Source organism: Aspergillus japonicus (assembly GCF_003184785.1).
Source record: "Aspergillus japonicus CBS 114.51 unplaced genomic scaffold BO86scaffold_24, whole genome shotgun sequence".
Lineage (NCBI taxonomy): Eukaryota > Fungi > Ascomycota > Eurotiomycetes > Eurotiales > Aspergillaceae > Aspergillus > Aspergillus japonicus.
Window position 1 is genome coordinate 82053 of NW_020291661.1, and position 17235 is coordinate 99287.

The window sequence follows — 17235 nt, forward strand, 5'->3', positions numbered from 1 at the left end:
TGATCTGGTTTAGTTTAGTGAAGTACAGTAGCGATTTAGGGATGAAAGCCGAAACAGGCAGCCAGACAACCCTAATGGGGGATTGATTCTCAGGAAGCCTGGCATGGGCTGAAGGGCCTCCGGCTTGGGTTAGTCCTTCGTCCTAGAAGTTAGTCTGGTAGATTCCCATCTTTGGGCGTCTATAGAGCACTTCGACTTGCTGCTGTCCAAGACAGAGGGGCGTGGTGAAGACATTGCGGAATTCACCGGCCACAAGTGGTCGGGGGCCAGAAAGTCCGAGGCTCGGATGTGGCGGGGTTCCTCGGCCATTATAAAACCCGACTATCTCCTCTTCCTGTTTACCACCTACCCTTTCATTCTTCTGTTCTTCACTTAACCCAACAGACTCGGGTTTCGGGCAATCAGATCCACAGTCTCGTATTCTGCCATGGCCACGACAATCTCTCCATCTGATCACACAGCCACCACCACCAACACCACCACCACCGTCAAGCCCCAGCGCGTGCTGGCGTGCGTGCTATGTCAGCAACGCAAGATCAAATGCGACCGCACATTCCCCTGTGCCAATTGTGTCCGGGGCAACATGCAATGCGAGCAAGCCATTCGCCAGCGACGGCGCAGACTTCCCGAGAGAGAGTTGTTGGCCCGTTTGCGACTCTATGAACGCCTCCTCCGACAACACAACATCAAGTTCGATCCCCTCCACTCCCCGACCGCTGACCATCCGACTCCCAGTGATTATGGCCGCGACGACCTGCCAGAGGGAGCCGAGTCAGAGGACACTCCTGGTGATACAAAGGCGCATGCATCGAGAGAGAAGACCGCAGTCAAGACCAAGTCATTGTATGAACTCGGGTCCTGCATTGCCTCACTAGTCCGCGGAGAACTAATTCTCTGATAGGAACCTCTGGCATGCGATGGCCCAGGAGGTAGGAAAGAACTCTGCGTGGACCGGGCTGAGCCCTCACTGACAACCGCAGCAGCCTGTCAATCCTGGAGACGACGATGGCAACGCGGGCGAGGACGACGAGAATGACACCGGTTTCCTGCACGATAACGATGATGTGCGGCCCGCCGTAATCCAGAAGGCGTGGCACCACATGTTTCAGGGCCAAAACAACGACCACCTTCTGTTTGGCTCGCCGGTTGGCATAGTCAATCTCTCTGCTGCACATCCAAGCCAAGTGCATATCTTCCGGCTGTGGCAGGTCTACCTGGACAACGTGAATCCGCTGCTCAAAGTCACACACACACCCACTCTGCAGACACGAATCATTGATGCCGCCAGTGATATCGCCAATATCAGCCCCACCTTCCAAGCGCTGATGTTCAGCATCTACTGCGTCTCCCTTGCCACCTTGTCGGATGAGCAATGCAATGCACTGCTCGGAACCGCCAAAACAGAACTCTTGAGCGGCTATCAGTTTGCGTGCCAGCAGGCGCTACGCAGTGGCGGTATTCTACGCTCCAGCGACCGCGAGACTCTGACCGCCCTCTATCTCTACCTAGTAAGTCTAGGAGATGGATGCCGTGGGAATGTACTGTACTCAGTCAGGGATGCAGGTTTCGATCCGCCCTGAAACCGACCCCGCCTCGCTGTCCTCGCTGCTGAGCATCGCCATCCGAATCGCGCAGCGCATGGGCATCCACAACGAGTCCACGTACGGCAAATGTTCGGCGCTGGAGGCGGAGATGCGCCGACGACTGTGGTGGTCGCTCATCGTCTTCGACAACCGCATCTGCGAGATGTCCGACTACAGGACGGCCTCGCTGGCGCCGACCTGGGACTGCAAGGTGCCGCTGAACGTGAACGACTTCGAGCTGCAGCCGGGGATGAAGAGCCCACCCGCCACCAACACCCGACCCACGGAGATGCTGTTTGCCGTGGTGCGGAGCGAGCTCGCCGACTTCGTGCGTCACAGCGCCTTCCACCTCAACTTGACCAACCCCTCGCTCACCGCGATCGCCCCGCGTCCCCCCAGCGACGAAGCCAACCGACTAGTCGCTCTAGAACGAACCCTGCAGGAAAAGTACCTGGCCTTCAGCAACCCGGAGAACGCTCTGCACTTCATGACCCTCTGGACCCTGCGAGGATCCCTGGCCAAAAACCGGCTCCTGCAGCACTACTACGCCCAATCCTCCAATACCCCCGTCCCCCCGACCGACGCCCAGCGCAACACGGGCATCGCCCACGCCCTGCGTATGCTCGAATGCGACACTACGCTCATGACCTCGCCGCTCACGCAGCCCTACCGGTGGCTGGTGCACTTCCACTTCCCGTTCCCGGCGTACCTCCACCTGCTGCAGGATCTGAGGAAGCGGCCCGTCGAGCCCCACGCCGCGCGCGCGTGGGCGGCCATGAGCGACAACTACGCGGTGCGGATCATGGACGCGAAGCAGCACGATCGGCCGTTCTTCGTCGTCTTCGCGCGGGTGGTCTTGCAGGCGTGGGAGGCGCGGGAGGAGGTGGCCGAGCCGCTCGGGACGCCGCCGCTGGTGCCGCCCGGAATGGTCGAGCATATCAGGAATCAGGTCCTGCAAATGAAGACCAGTTTCGGGCGGGATACGGCTGCGGCGGCCGGGGTGAATGCCGATCGTCTCCAACTGCCGGTGCAGATGGACTTCGCTGCGCCTGCGCCTGGGCCGGCGGACGGCGCGGGCGGGCTCGACGCGACTGGGTTGGACCCGTGGGGGTACCCTGATATGTCTGGACTAGGGGCTATGGATGTAGATGCGGATCGGTTTTTGTTGGAAGCCATAGACTGGAATGCGCTCCATGCTCGAGGCCGGTGAGGGGCGCGAGGCAGAGGTCTGGTGGCATGAATGGCGATGGTGGGTACCGCTGATGGGTTGAGATGACTTATGACAAAAAGAAAAGTCAAAGAGGAAGCAGGGCAGAAACGAGAAAACTTGGATACAATTCAGAGAATAACAGAAACATACAACAGAAGGGATTCGCTGGTGGTCACCCACCCAACTACTAACCTCCCGGCGTGTGGCTTGAGTACGGCTGAGCGGACGGGAAGCCCTATTTTCCACACCCTGTGGTCGTATGTACTATCCATCTCTACCCTATCTCTTATCAAGGCACATCCGCTATATTGCAAGAAAACGATATGCCAAGCAGCACACCCGACCGTTTGCTATCCTTCGCGCACACCCTTTCTCCAAATACCAAATCCCGGGGGTCCCGGTCATCCAAACCATGCGGACATATATCTTGCTCCGCCAAGGGCAAGGACAACCACAAGGATACGTGCAGTGCCAGTTCATCTGCAAAAGAACCCCCTATGTCTGCACCTGTGTCAACTCCAAGAACAGCGGATGCTTCTCCCACATGACAAACGCCACCTGCTCCTCCCACCGCGCGTCGGTGCTGCGATTGTCCCAGTCGAAATGCCACACCAGCGTAGCCAGCAGCACGCGCAGCTCGGCCCACCCCAGTCTACGGCCCAGACAGTCGCGGGGCCCGTAGGAGAAGGGCTGGAAGGCTTGCACCTCGTGCGGGTGGATGGCCACGCCGCCGCCCTCTCGGGTGGCCGGGAGCCAGCGTTCGGGGATGAAGTCGTCGGGTTGGCCGAAGTTGGCGGGCGAGCGGAAGGCAGTCCAGGGGGGGATGCCGACGGAGGTCTGTGCGAGGTCGTGGCGTTTAGTTAGTTACCTGGACCCGAGAACTCAATCAAAGGAGTGGGGAGGAACTAGGCTTACACCAGCTGGCACAAATCCCCCACTAATCAACGCCCCGCCGGCGGGCACCAACCGAGGCCGGATGGAGGGCGCCGGCGGACACATGCGGAGGCCCTCGTGCAGCACGGCGCTGAGGTAGGGCAGGGCGGCGGTGTGGGTGATGCTCATGGCCTCGTCCGCGGAGCGCAGCGACCCGCGCACCTCCGCTTGCAGCTTGGCCAGCGTGTGCGGGTTGCGCAGGAGATACTGGATCGTGCCCGTCAGCGCGGTGGCGGTGGTCTCGCTGCCCGCGCTCATGAGGATGTCGACCGTCGCCTCGATCTCGGCGCGGGACATGGTCATGGACCCCTTGGCCTCGTCCGGGCTGTTGTTGTACCGACAGATGTAGGTGATCAGGTCGTTGCGGTCGGGGGCCTCGCCCAGCGCGAGGCGTTTGGCGGCTTTGGCGCACGAGAAGGCGAAGCGCTGACGGGCTTGCTCCTGCACCCGTTTGGGGACCAGGTAGGGCAGCAGTGGGCGGAGGTAGGGCGCCACCATCAGCAGAGACGCCCCGCCCAGCAGCCGCCGGAAGAAGCCGAAGGTCACTTTCACCCACTGGTGGGCTTCCTCCTTGGCGACGCAGTCAAACGGCTCGCCGAAGATCAGGTCCCCCGCGATGTCCACCGTCGCGTACTGCAGGTACTCGCCGATGTTGATGGGGCGGCGCGCGGCGGCCGCAGCCTGCAGCTTGGTCACCAGCAGAGAGACGTAGCACTGGATGAACCGCTCCTGTTCGCGGAGGGCCTTCTCGGAGAACCCCTGCGCCACCAGCTTCCGGATGCGCGCGTGGGTGATGTTGTCCGCGGAGAGGATGTTGTGCGCCCCGTTGGCAGCGCGCGGATACCAGAGTGGGTTGCGCGCGAAGTCCTTGCCCGGTCCGTGGTGGCCGTAGATGTCGCGCCAGGCGTCCGGGGAGACGAAGGACAGCTCGTTGGGGCCCCAGCGCACCACGGGACCGTATTGCTGGTGGAATGCACGGATGCGGTGCATTAGCTGGCCACTGCGGAGCGCGCGCGCATTGGGGATCCGTGTGATGAGCCAGAGCTTGGGGCCGGGATAGCCCGCCAGCGGATGGAAGAAGAGTACATAGATACTGTTCACGAGGTAGTAGCCTATAAGGCCTGCGAGCCCCAAGCCAGCAGCTGCCAGAAAGTGAGCCATGACTCGTAGCTCCCTGCTATGTTCCGTTCAATGCATAAGTGAGGTCTGGAAAGCAATGATATATGTTATCGGTCGTTGCAGGTACTCTATCTAGTATCGCCTCATCCCCTAGCTAGATCGGATCTGCACAACAACCTTCTTCCGCCTGACACGGCCATGGCGCATTCGGTCTACCTGCTCCATCGCCAGCGACAAAGGGCCCTTGACGATCTCCAGCGGGTGGGGCTGCACTCGGCCCTGCTCCATCAACGACTCCAGAATCCCCGCCCACACACGCCCGAATTCCCGGTCCTTGGGGAGGGGGTCCCGGTGGTAGGCGCCGGCGAGCTTCACCTCGTTGCCGAACAAGGTCCATCCTAGAATCCACTGATGCTCCACGTCGCGACGGCGGATCGTCAGCGCCCGGGGATAGTACTCCAACGCCGAATACCGACCGCCGGCGTCCCCGAGGGCCACGTAACAGAGAGTCATGGTCTCGACGTTGCTGATGCAGTCCAGCGCATATCGGAGGCGATCCTGGGTGTAGTCGCGGATCTCCTCGTGGCACGAGGCCGAAGCGTAGTCGAACACTTGCACCGCGCCCCGGCTGCGCACCAGATCGAAGCTGGCGGGCGAGCAAGTTGCAATGGGCGCGTATCCGGCCATCCGCAACAATTGGATGACAAGCGTCCCCGTAGCGGTGGCACCTCCATGCACTAGCACATATTCTCGGTTCTCTGAATCATTCGAATGGTCGGGTGTCTCGTTCTCGTCGGGGCTCTCTGTCAGTCGGGACCAGTCCAGGCCCAGCGAGCGAAAGGCCAGCCCAGCGGTCAGTAGGCCCATCGAGAGAGAGGCAGCCTCGGCAAATCCCATGGAGGAAGGGATGTGCATACACAAATCGGCGGTGGCGACGGCGTACTGGGCGAAGGCGCCGTTGCGGGGGTTGCCGGGGTTGGCGCCGAAGATGATCCCACAGACGTGATCGCCGATTTGGAAGCGGGCGGTCGAATCGCCTCCCACGCGGACGACAGTCCCCGCAAAGTCGCTCCCGCTGACTGCCCCAACGGTCGTTGATTGATCCAGGAGCTTGTGGTCGGACGGATTGAGGGCGACGGCGGCGATGCGCACCAGCAGTTCATCGCCCGCGGGCTTGAGAACAGGCACGGGCTTTAGGGCTAGACTCCCCGGCCCCGTCGCCACGAGCGCCCGCTGCACACGCGGGATGCGATAGGTAAATTCAGACATTCTTTCTCGATTACACTGATCTGACCGTGTCTGTAGGATGGAAGGGAGAAAATAGGAAGATCATGCCACCCTCGACCTCGAGTCCTGTTCATTGACGATTCTTAACCTGTGGTTGATGATAGCCGGCGATAGAGTCTGATTGCCGAACATAAGACACGCACTGCTCCGAATTCCGATCCCTCCATACGACTAGCTGCCTACCTGGCGAACTCTCAAACCCATACTCAAAACGTTGAAAGAGTCCCCCCTTGATTCTATTCAAGTGATGGTTACAGCCCTTGCGCCTTGCATTGACCATCCCACGACTCACCATGTTCCGTCTCTTCAGGTCCGACTTCTTCAACTTCGAGGCTCTCCGTCTACTCAGCTTCACCGCGCACGAAGGCGGGGAGATTGCCGAGTTCTTCACCGCGGTAGCCCGCATCAAAGACCAGGACGTGGAGAGCTGGTACGCAGCATGGATGGAGGCGGCCGACAAAGCTGAAGCGCTGGCCACGGAGGCAGAGCTGGCCGGGAACCGCGTGGCGGCGCGACGGGCGTACCTCCGTGTCGCCAACTACCAGCGATCGGCCCAATTCATGCTCAACGGGCTGCCCGGCACCGACTCACGACTGCTGACGGCCTCCGAGGCGGCGATCTCCAACTTCAGCCGGGCGGCCGCCCTGTTCGACTGGAGCTACCACCGCGTGGACATCCCCTACGAGGAAGGGCTCGACCTCCCGGGTTACGTCTTCCTGCCCCATCCCTCCACCCGACTGCCCGGCGGCAAACTACCACTGCTGATCCAGACCGTCGGCGCGGATGCCACGCAGGAGGAGATCTTCTACATCTTCCCGATGGCAGCGCTCGAGCTGGGGTACGCGGTGCTCACCTTCGAGGGCCCGGGGCAGGGGATCGTGATCCGGCGACACGGGGTGCCCATGCGGCCGGACTGGGAGACGGTGGTGGGCAAGGTGCTCGACTTCACCGAGGGGTACGCGACGGCGCACCCGGAATTCGACCTGGATCTGGCGCGCATCGCGCTGGTGGGGTCCTCGATGGGGGGCCACCTGGCGCTGCGCGGCGCGGCCGACCCGCGCATCCGCGCCTGCATCGCCGTCGACCCCTTCTACACCATGTTCGACCTGCTGAAAAGCCGCATGCCCGACCCCGTCACCAACACGTTTGTGGCGGGCGGGTTCGTCCCGGACGCCGGCTGGGACTACGTGTTCGGCCTGCTGGGCCGCTTCAACCCCATGACGCGCTGGGAGTTCGACTTTGGCCGCTGGATGCTCGGCGTGCCCACCGCGGCGCAGATGCTCCGCCGCATGCAGGAGTACACGCTGGGCACCTCGGACGGGGTCGGCTTCCTGCCCCGCATCCGCTGTCCGGTGCTGGTCACCGGGGCGCGCTTCTCGCTGTACTCGCAGCCGGAGGTCAGCACGCAGCGGATCTTCGAGGAGCTGGTGAATGTCCCCCTGGATCAGAAGGAGATGTGGGTGGCGGAGGACACGGCCGAAGGCGGGTTGCAGTCCAAGGTGGGGGCGTTCACGGTGCTGACCACCAAGTCGTTTGCCTGGTTGGATCGGATGTTCGGGATTGAGCGTAAGATTCATCTCTAGTTGTTAGTTCAGTTTAGTTTAGTTGGTCAGTCGGATGGTGAGATCTCGTGGTGGCGATGGTGTCATGCCATCGCCGACCGCCGAAACTATGCCGGTTGGAGTTAAGATGCGCGACTATTTTGGGAGGAGGGCATTAAATGTGAAACATGAAATGTGATTGACAGTTCCTGATGTGATATGTCCTTGATTTAGCCTTTTTAGGCAGATCGGACATCAAAGCTTGACCAGGGGGTGGGTTTTAGGGGTTCCTGAGATAAGGCTTCTCTCCGTTAACTCCGGCCACCCCGCCCAAGCCCTAATTGAGTATTTAAATGCTACCTCTGTCCATGCTGCAGGAGTAAACAACACAAATCCATTTGCGTTCATACAGTTGGGACAATTCACACTTAACAATCCTCAATATAATGACTCAAACGACAGGTCGGACCGAGCGCCTGTTGCGCCTCACCATCAAACTCTACAAAGGGCAAGCCCGCCAGGGTGGGGAGGGCCATGACTTTGCCCGCGACTACGTGGTCAAGGCGGCCAAGCTGCATGCGAAGCATGGGATTTACGCCTACCAGCAGGTAAATCCAACTCCATAAGACCCTGGATGCTATTGCGGATTCCCACCTGACACACGACAATAGTGCTACTCCCCACCAGCCTACCGGACCTTCGTCGACGAGATGAACCGCCGCAACAACCGCGGCTGGGTGATTGATGTACATACCAGCCCGGCCTCTCCCCTTTACTGCCCTTCAGCACCCCCAAGAGACTAACCATTGAACTCCCCAGGACCACGACGTGACCATCGAGTTCTACTTCCGCAGCTTCGAGGAACTCAACAAGGTCAACCACGACCCGGAGTTCCAGGCGCTGCAGGCCAGCGAGGAGCCCTACGTCAACCGGGCGCACACCGTGGTCTCGCTGTCGTGGATCGAGAAGTACGTCGACAACAACGAGGTGGTCAACATCGTGGACGACAAGTCGACCTACCCCGGGTACGACGAGTTGTTGGATCTGTCGACTGCGCTGCCGACGGGATCGGCGGCGTGGGTGAAGAAGGAGGAGTAGATGGGCGGTGGATCGATCATACGATGGATGTCCTTGGTTTCGATGTGTGTTTTCCGACCGAAGCTGAGTTTCGTAGGTGAATCAAATGGTATCTCTTCATCGTTTCGTAAATTGAGGGTAATTCATTCGGCGTTCGGGGTAGGCGTAGAACGGTCGGGGTTTCGGCCCAGCAGCACTTTATATAACCACCACCAAACCAACACCAACAAATCCCCACCCTACATTACCCAGATCGCAACAGCTGCAATACCTACACGGCCAAAACAAAACTCTCCTATTGTTCACCTCCACCGAAGCACAAAACAAAAATGGCAGACTACGCCTCCACCCCCCTAACAACCACCAACCTAGCCACCGCCCTCCTCCGTCTCAGCCCGCTGATGATCTCCTCCGCGTCGCTGATGTGCGCCTGGGACCAGCAGAACGCCTTCCGCTCCTTCCTGGCGCCGCCGCTGCTCCGCAAGCCCAACGACATCTGCGCCCACGTCGTGGTGGACTGGTTCGCCGAGTTCGCCAAACCGACCAAGTGGGTGATCATCCTGTCCTACCCGTTCGCCCTGATCATCGCCTTCATCAACGCGTTCGGCGCTCCCGGCGCCGGCCTCCACCCGCAGACCAAGGCCTTCTACGCCGCCGGCGGCGTCTTCTCCATCCTGCATTTCTACTTTGGCACCTATTCGATGATGTGGAATGCCCGCATCTCCAGTAAGGAGCATATCGGGACGAAGAACTATGATGCGCTGCGTGGGTGGTTGGGCAATAATTTTACGCGGATGCTGACGGTCAATGTGCCGGCTTGGGTGATGTTTGTTTGTGCGACGGCGACGTTTTTGAAGATTTGATTGATCTGTGCCGGGGGGGTAGGAGGATTAGGTGGGTGGAGGATGAGAGGAGAGGCTTTGGGGTGGAGAGATGTCGGATGGTAGTGTTTGGGGGGGGGTGGTGCAGGGATGCGTGGTCAGAGTCGGAGACGGAGTGTGAGGATGGATGAGATGGGATGATGACAGGGGTGGCATCACACAAGGGAAGATACCGATGGCGAGAGGCTGTAGTAGAGTAGTCAGACATCGCAGCAGGATAGAAAAACTACAACGCAACTCTGATCGCATGACAGAAAGGTGCATTGCGTGCAGTTCTTTGTTCTCTGTCTCATGGAGTTAACGAATCTTATATCCTAAACTCCGTGGCTGCAGCCGATGCATGCATGCATGCATGCATGCATGCCACACTGCCAGACACCGAGGTTCGATCAAACAACAACAGCTTCCCCCAAGCCCGATCGCCCCGTACTCGCAACGCCGATTCCCCCTTAAACCCAAGTAGAGTAGGAATCTAGAGCAGAGACTGGGTTTAAACAGCCATCCTCCCCGTCTTGTCAACTCCAAGCAATCTAATCATGCTACCCTAATTCCTGCAAATCCTTACCCCCAACACAATGAGTCAGACAGCGCAACCACGTCCCCCTCCCTTACCACAGCCTGCTGCGCGAGGCTGGCGGTTCTGGACCATCTTTCCTCCTCTGTGCATCGCCACCCTCTTCTCGGCCCTCGAATCGACGGTCACGTCGACCTCGCTGCCCGAGATCACCTCCTCCCTGAACGCCGGGTCCAACTACACCTGGTTCGTCAACGGGTACCTGCTGACCTCGACGGTCTTCATCCCCTTCTACGGGCAGTTCGCGCAGGTGTTCGGCCGGCGGTGGCCGGCGATGGTGGCCGTGGCGATCTTCACGCTGGGCAGCGGGATCAGCGGCGGGGCGAACTCGACGGCGATGCTGATCGCAGGCCGGCTGGTGCAGGGGCTGGGGGGCGCGGGGATCGGGACGATGACGAACCTGATCATCAGCGACCTGGTGTCGGTACGCGAACGGGGCAAGTACCAGGGGATCATCTTCGGGACGTTCGGGATCGGGATCGCGATCGGGCCCGTCATCGGCGGCGCGATCGCGCAGAGCGGGCACTGGCGCTGGGTGTTCTGGCTGAACCTGCCGCTGGGGGGGGTGACGCTGGTGCTGCAGTTCATCTTCCTGCAGGTCACCTTCCGGAGGGTGTTCACCTTCGCGCAGAAGATCCGGCAGATCGACTGGATCGGCAACCTCATGCTGATCGGCGCCATGGTCGCCATCCTCATCGCCCTCTCCTGGGCCGACACCGTCTACGCCTGGTCGGACTGGCACATCCTCGTGCCCTTCCTGCTCGGCTTCGCCGGCCTCGCCGGCTTCCACGCCTTCGAAGCCTGGCCGCGCTTCTGCCGCGTGCCCACCATCCCCGGCCGGCTGTTCCGCAACCGCACCAGCGCCGTCACCCTGATCAACACCTTCCTGTCCTCCATGCTCACCTACTGGCGCTCCTACTTCCTGCCGGTGTACTTCCAAGGCGTCCTCCTCGTCTCCCCGCAACGCTCAGGCGTCCTCCTCCTCCCCAGCGTCCTCATCGCCGCCCCCGCCGCCATTCTCTCCGGCGTCGCCCTCTCGCACTTCGGCCGCTACAAACCCATCCACATCCTCGGCTACGCCCTGATGACCCTCGGCACCGGGCTCTACATCGACTACGACGCGGACTCCTCGCTCGCCAAAGTCGTCCTCTACCAGATGATCGCCGGCTTCGGCGGCGGCATCCTGCTGACCACCTTCCTCCCCGCCGTGCAGGGCGCCAACCCCCCCAAGGACCTGGTGCCCGCCTCCGCGACCTGGGCGTATCTGCGGGCCTTCGGGAGCATCTGGGGCATTGCCATCCCTTCCGCGATTTTTAATAGCCGGGTCTCGTATTACGTGCAGTCCCGCGTGTCGGATGCCGCGGTGCGGGCCCAGCTGGAGGGCGGTGGCGCGTATTCGCATGTCTCGGCGGCGTATATTAAGGCCTTGCCGGACGGGGTCAGGCAGGAGGTGGTGGGGGCCTATACGAGTGCCATGCGGAATGTGTGGGAGGTTTGTGTGGCGTTTTGTGCCGTCGCGTTGCTGTTGACGTTCCTCGAGGAGGAGATTCCCATGCGCACGGCGGCGGAGCAGGGGGATTCCGCGTTGAAGGAGAGGAAGAAGAGGGAGGCGGAGGGGGAGGGGGTGCGGGTGGATGCTGCGGGTGCTGCGGGAGAGAAGGATGTGGAGACTGGGAGAGTGGAGGCGGCGGTTCCGGGGGCTTCGGCGAGTGAGGGCTCGGGGGAGGAGGGGGTGTTGGCTTCGGGGGGTGTTGGGGGGCAGAAGGTGGAGGGAGAAAAGGGGGAGAAAGTCCGAGGTTGAGGTGGGAGGGAGGTGTGGTGCTGGTCTCTTGGCCTGGAAATAGTAGTGGTTGTGAGAATAGTTCAAGTCGATGGTGAGAAAAGGATGGGAGAGACGGTTTGCTGTTGTTTGGTCTGTAGTCAATTCCTAGTCTTTCGGCCACTGTGGAATTCGTGTGTTGCGATGCATATATATCATGTACATTCATAGTATAAATTGACCAAAGAGTTTTGTATCTAACTAAGACACAGTCCTGTGAATGAAGCCACATATGAGTTATGTTACGCCGTACGCGCATGTTTTTATTCAGAAGGTGAAAAGAAAGAGACGTCCGATCTCTATATCGAACGGAGTATATCGTGTCTACATCAAACCCCCGCTTTGTCCCCCTTCCGCCCCAACCTCGCCCGAATCGCACGAATCACCCGCCGGATCTCATCCTCCTTGCCCTGGATCTGAAGCCCCAAGCGATCGGAACCCGCGTGCAGGTCACTCCCCTGCCAGCCAGGTTCACGACGTGACGTTGCATGATGAGGATGCGACGGCCACTGCGCGATGGAGAGAACCAGCGTGGCCAAAGTGGTCAACAGATCCTCGATCACCTCCAGGAACAACACCGTGGACAGCGAGGTGTTGGACGCGAGATCGAGCGACCCTACTACGATGGCCGGGAGACGCAGGATCGGCGGGGTGGCCCTTGGCGTGTGATAATGCGTGGTAGAGCCTGTGGCAGCCGCAGCAGCCTCCAGGGCGTGCGACAACATGGTGAAAATCTCTAAGATGCGGAAGTACGAGGACAGGACGATGAGTAAGGAGCCTGGGTCGAGGCCTGAGTGGTCTGGATCCAGGTCCTCTGCACGGGCCCTGGGTTTTGGAGTGGTCGGTGGTCGGTGACCGGTTGACTCGTGGTGCTGGTGGAGGAGCCCGCGGAGAATGTGGATTAGCTGGGTGGAGAGTTGGACGGCTTCGTCGGCGAAGGCTGCTGAGCTTGGGTGGCTCTGGCTTGTCGTGCTCATAGGGAACAGGGGGTTGATGGTCTGGTTGGTGGTCATGTTGGAGGAGACGGCGTGCCAGTTCCGGTACAGTCGGGCGTTGTTGTCGAAGAGCTCCTTCAGCCACTGCGGGTCCGAGAGGGCGGGTGTGCCGGTTTTCGGCGGTGGCGGTTGGTCTGGTTGGTGGCTCGGAGTGTAGGACGGAGGAACACCCGGTAGATTCATCTCAAACGCGGCTGGAGGCAGATCTATGGTGGTCAGTCCACCGGCTGAGGGAGTGTGCGGTAGTCCCCCAGTTGCTGATGACCAGAACCTCGGTGGCTCTCCAATTAGGGTTGCGGTTGTGGTTGCGGTGGTGGTGGTGGTAGTGGTGCCCAACTGTGTCTCACCCAGCCAGGAGCCGGGGTTGGTTAACGACGGTGTCATCAACCCCAAGCCCCCATCGGATATCAGGAAGGACGTGAGATCTATCGGCATAGTGGTTGGATCGAGTGATTCGGAGGCCAATCTGTTGTGAGGGTCTCCTAGAGGGGAATGAAGCTCCGGTATGGCCTCAGAAGGCGTGAGCTGGTCGCTGTAGAGTATGTCTTCATCTTCATCGTCGTTATCGTCCTCCTGGGCTTGTTCTTCATTGTTCTCATTTCTTGCCATAGTAGCATGTTGTGGTTGGTGCTGGTGCTGCTGCTGCTGCTGCTGCTGCTGCTGGGCGTGCACTGGGAGTTGTTCTTTGCGTGTCGACGCACGACGGTTCCGAAGGGAGATGCTCCAGGTGCACGGCTTGTCAGCTTTCTCGCACCGCACACACTTGGCCCCAATGGCCTCACGCTGGCACCCCAGCTTCTGCGCATGACACCGATCGCAGGCCTTGCGCAGACGGAGATCTGACGAGGAGGTTCCCGAGCCTCCGCGCTCGTGCCGCGGCATTGGAAGATAGACTTTCTTAGAGGGAGAGAGAGGGAAAATGGCCGGTTTGCAAACGGCAAAGTATGTACAAAGAGCATGTACAAAAATCTAATTCTGATGTGTAATACAAATAGGTAGCCCACGCCCCTGGGATGCTTTACTCTCGTGGGCGGCAATCACACAGGTTTCTCGCAAAACACCTCTACCTAGCGTCCGTGCCCGTGCGGTTGCCGGTATTCTTGTATCCATCTTTGTCTCTTGAAGCTTTGTCTTTTCTCACACTCTGAAGACGATGCTACCTTTGGACCCCACGGTGATCCGGCGGGGTCAGTGTGTGAGAATGGGTGGCCGAAGGAACCCGCTCGCTGTCTCGGTAGGCATGTCAGATGGGATTGCGCAAACAGAGATAGTGCTTACATCGGAGGAGGCGCTGAGGAGGCGCTGAAGAAGAGGGGGATCATGACCCCTGCGCGGGGCGACCGATGCGTTTTGTTGTTACAGGCCATCCAGGAAATATACGAGGGGTTTGAATGTGGTGAAGGATTTTTGGCGTGGTTGTGATGAAGGAAGGGACTGGCTGGCTCGTTAAAGCAGCCGTGTAGTCAATGCACCACGGAAGAATTGACAAGAAGGATTTGAAGAGGCCTAGGGGATGCATAACCTGGCCAATCCACCAGAGAAGCTGAAACCCGAGGAGATGCTTGCGTAGTAGAGTCGGGTCGGGACTAAGCGTGAGATTAATTCCTATCCCCGAGACCAGAAAACAAAACAAATCCCACTGCAATGAGCAAAAGAGCCTGATAATGGTACAAGTTCCAGGCCAACAGACCCCGATGACCGCTGATTGGGCTGAAGCATGACGTGGATCTAACCTGTCGGGGCTAGAATGATGTAGACTGATGCTTCAGGCGGAGACCCTGTTGCTTATCTGCATTGGTGGCGCTGGTTTCCCCGCTCGGGTTGAGACGAGAACCTTGGAGAAGGTGTTTTGGAAGGCAACAATCAATCTAGAATGAAGTACGATCGGATTCCAGATCACCGACTCCGGCAATTTGACAAACAACTTCAGCCGTCTGTGCAGGAGAAGGGGGGGTTGAAGATATATGATTAGTCAACCAGATGGTCAACCAGATGATATCCGGACGTATTAACATGCCCTCACACGTGCTTGTATCCTGCACGGTAAGCCAGCCGGTTGGTTGCCTTGCCCAGTGAATTCTCGTCTTCTATCATTGTACTCAGTATGAGTGATTCTTGGTCACCCGCTCAAGAAAGTGCTTGTGTTTGCTTATGAATGCTTGGCCAATCGCTTGCATGCTTTGCATGATATAAGCATATAGGCACGGAGGTGCTCAGCTACAACACCGACACTACTAGTGCCTGTACCCGCTGTGATTTCTAATACGGAAGACAGTGTAAGACGAAACAGTGACTACTTCCATTGGCTTACAGGACGCATTCAAACATCTCTGAGATGCGTAGGCTACAATCCATCCCCGAAGATACATCAATCCAGCCTAACAGTACGTGAAAGACAATCAGGCCCCCTTCAATCTAACCTTCACGCCATTACTAGATGCAAGGGTGAGAGTAAGCTGCTCGGTCCAGGGAGCAGGATCCTGGGCCTCGATCGTCTGGAATGTTTGCGCGAACCGGACCAGGACGTACATCGCCTCCGTCAACGCATATTGTTGCCCAAGACAAATTCGCGGCCCCCCGTTGAAAGGGAGGAATTCCTGAAAACAAGGTTCATAGTCAGCTTACGGCTGTCCAACACGGTGCAACGTCGCGGAGGAAAGAGTCTCTTACCCAGGAGAATCTTTGCGTGGCCCAACGTTCAGGGCGGAATTCCTCAGCGTCGGGGCCGAATAGATCTGTCCGACGATGCATGGCATACACCGTGTAGATCATGGTGCAACCCTTGGGGACAAACACAGGGGCATCCCCCTTGGGGCCCCCGCCCCGCGGAAGGATCGTGTCACAGACAGCCATCTTCGTATTGCTGGGGACGGGCGGATACAACCGCAGGGTCTCATTGATGCAGTGCCGCGTGTACTGGAGATTACGGAGTTGCTCGTAGTTCGGAGCTGCCCCCTGCAATTGAGTCGCGGCCTCACTGCGGAGCTTCTGCCACACCTCGGGGTGGCGGGCGAGCACGTAAAAAAGACTCCCCAGCAGACTCGCCGTGGTGTCTCGACCGGCGATCAGGATGTTCAGCAATTCATCGCGGATCCGATCCCGGTCGTCGGTGGCTTGTGCCAGCTCCTTCAGGAAATAGCTACGGTCCGAGGTGTTTTTGTCACCAGTCGAACTGGCTTTCCCGTGGCGATAGGCCATGGCATCCGCCACAAAGCCTTCCACATATCCTCGGCAGATTTCATACGCTGCCAGCGCATCCTTGTTGGGTCGGCGAAGCGCGCGCCATGGACCCAGGCGGAATTGGAGGGCAATGTCGTCCAGTGCAAGGGCGAAGGCCTGCCCGAATTGCTGGTCTTTGGCTGTCCCGCGGCTGAGGGTATGGAGAGAGTGGCCGAAGAGGAAGTCGGTCGCTGAGTCCAAAGTGAACCGGAGAAAGAGGTCTTGCAGCTCGACGACGGTTCGGCCGTCAGATGGGATGAGCTTCAGCAGCTGCGCCAGATGCGTCTCGATCATCTGCAGGTCGGCCACCTGCTCCTTGACGAAGTTGGGGCGGAGCAAAGCCCGCGAGTGCGACCAGTCCTGCCCGTCACTGACAAATATCCCGCGTCCCAGCAGCGGGCCCATAATAGGGACACGATTGCCAAGGGAGTAGTCTTTGAATCGCGTCGACAAGATTGTCTTGATGTTTTCGGGGTCGGACGTGAGAATGCCTCGACGGTTAAAGACACGCACCCCGTAGGTGGTCCCCAAGGTTTGGTATCGGTTCTTCAGGGTCTCCAGGTACTTGTGGCGACGGAAGGTAGTCACATTCTGATAGACAAAGTCAAGACCGAAAATCCGGTCCTTGTGCGGGTACATGCGTAGAGGCTGGCAGCCCTGATTCAAAGGATCATGGCGTTGACGCTGCGAGAAAAGTGCACGATACAAAGCCACGCTGACGACTAGAGCAGTGAACCCCGCTATGGCGACAGACGCCACAGAGTACTGCTGCATACTGTCTTTGGACTGATCCCACCATGCTATGAGATGGTGGACGACAGATGACTGAGGGGCCGGAGCTGGAGTTGGAGCTGGAACGGAACCAAGAGACAATGACCTCCAATCGAAGGCATAGAGCCTGTTCACAATGTCCTCCATGTTCACTCAGGAATGCAGTCGTTAACAAAGGTTTCCTTGGTTGATGGACAAAAGCTTCATTCAACCTCTTCTGAGCCAC

At 59.0% G+C, this 17235-nt stretch overlaps 8 protein-coding genes across 8 annotated transcripts; 5 read left to right on the forward strand and 3 right to left on the reverse strand.

Moving 5' to 3' along the window:
* Positions 1-427: 427 nt before the first annotated feature.
* BO86DRAFT_362291 (Zn(II)2Cys6 transcription factor) lies at positions 428-2793 on the forward strand (the record flags this gene model as incomplete). Its single annotated transcript, XM_025669910.1, has 3 exons — positions 428-874; positions 981-1508; positions 1564-2793. 3 exons carry the CDS (start codon positions 428-430, stop codon positions 2791-2793), a joined length of 2205 nt encoding a protein of 734 aa, XP_025527636.1.
* Positions 2794-3288: 495 nt separating this feature from the next.
* BO86DRAFT_409853 (cytochrome P450) lies at positions 3289-4887 on the reverse strand (the record flags this gene model as incomplete). The annotated part of the gene is made up of 2 exons (XM_025674444.1): positions 3289-3630; positions 3709-4887. 2 exons carry the CDS (start codon positions 4885-4887, stop codon positions 3289-3291), a joined length of 1521 nt encoding a protein of 506 aa, XP_025527637.1.
* BO86DRAFT_92142 (zinc-binding alcohol dehydrogenase family protein) lies at positions 4858-6269 on the reverse strand. The gene has a single exon (XM_025677805.1). It carries the CDS (start codon positions 6112-6114, stop codon positions 4996-4998), a length of 1119 nt encoding a protein of 372 aa, XP_025527638.1. The 5' UTR covers positions 6115-6269; the 3' UTR covers positions 4858-4995.
* Positions 6270-6425: 156 nt separating this feature from the next.
* Positions 6426-7715, forward strand: BO86DRAFT_379288 (alpha/beta-hydrolase; the record flags this gene model as incomplete). Its single annotated transcript, XM_025670669.1, has 1 exon — positions 6426-7715. The coding sequence occupies one exon, from the start codon at positions 6426-6428 to the stop codon at positions 7713-7715; it is 1290 nt and encodes a 429-aa protein (XP_025527639.1).
* Positions 7716-8119: 404 nt separating this feature from the next.
* BO86DRAFT_430180 (uncharacterized protein) lies at positions 8120-8925 on the forward strand (the record flags this gene model as incomplete). Its single annotated transcript, XM_025675684.1, has 3 exons — positions 8120-8281; positions 8345-8419; positions 8493-8925. 3 exons carry the CDS (start codon positions 8120-8122, stop codon positions 8769-8771), a joined length of 516 nt encoding a protein of 171 aa, XP_025527640.1. The 3' UTR covers positions 8772-8925.
* A 154-nt stretch (positions 8926-9079) lies between these two features.
* On the forward strand, positions 9080-9382 carry BO86DRAFT_289588 (uncharacterized protein; the record flags this gene model as incomplete). The annotated part of the gene is made up of 1 exon (XM_025667374.1): positions 9080-9382. A coding segment is annotated over one exon (303 nt), but the record flags the coding sequence as incomplete, so codon positions are not given.
* An 824-nt stretch (positions 9383-10206) lies between these two features.
* Positions 10207-12516, forward strand: BO86DRAFT_418999 (MDR family MFS transporter; the record flags this gene model as incomplete). The annotated part of the gene is made up of 2 exons (XM_025675099.1): positions 10207-11829; positions 12490-12516. The coding sequence occupies 2 exons, from the start codon at positions 10207-10209 to the stop codon at positions 12514-12516; spliced, it is 1650 nt and encodes a 549-aa protein (XP_025527642.1).
* A 2902-nt stretch (positions 12517-15418) lies between these two features.
* On the reverse strand, positions 15419-16877 carry BO86DRAFT_419000 (cytochrome P450; the record flags this gene model as incomplete). The annotated part of the gene is made up of 2 exons (XM_025675100.1): positions 15419-15616; positions 15690-16877. The coding sequence occupies 2 exons, from the start codon at positions 16875-16877 to the stop codon at positions 15419-15421; spliced, it is 1386 nt and encodes a 461-aa protein (XP_025527643.1).
* Between the last annotated feature and the right edge of the window lie 358 nt (positions 16878-17235).

Bases quoted from the DNA above. Each gene is read 5' to 3' on its own strand.
- BO86DRAFT_92142 (XM_025677805.1), bottom strand. From the start codon at position 6,114: ATGTCTGAATTTACCTATCGCATCCCGCGTGTGCAGCGGGCGCTCGTG.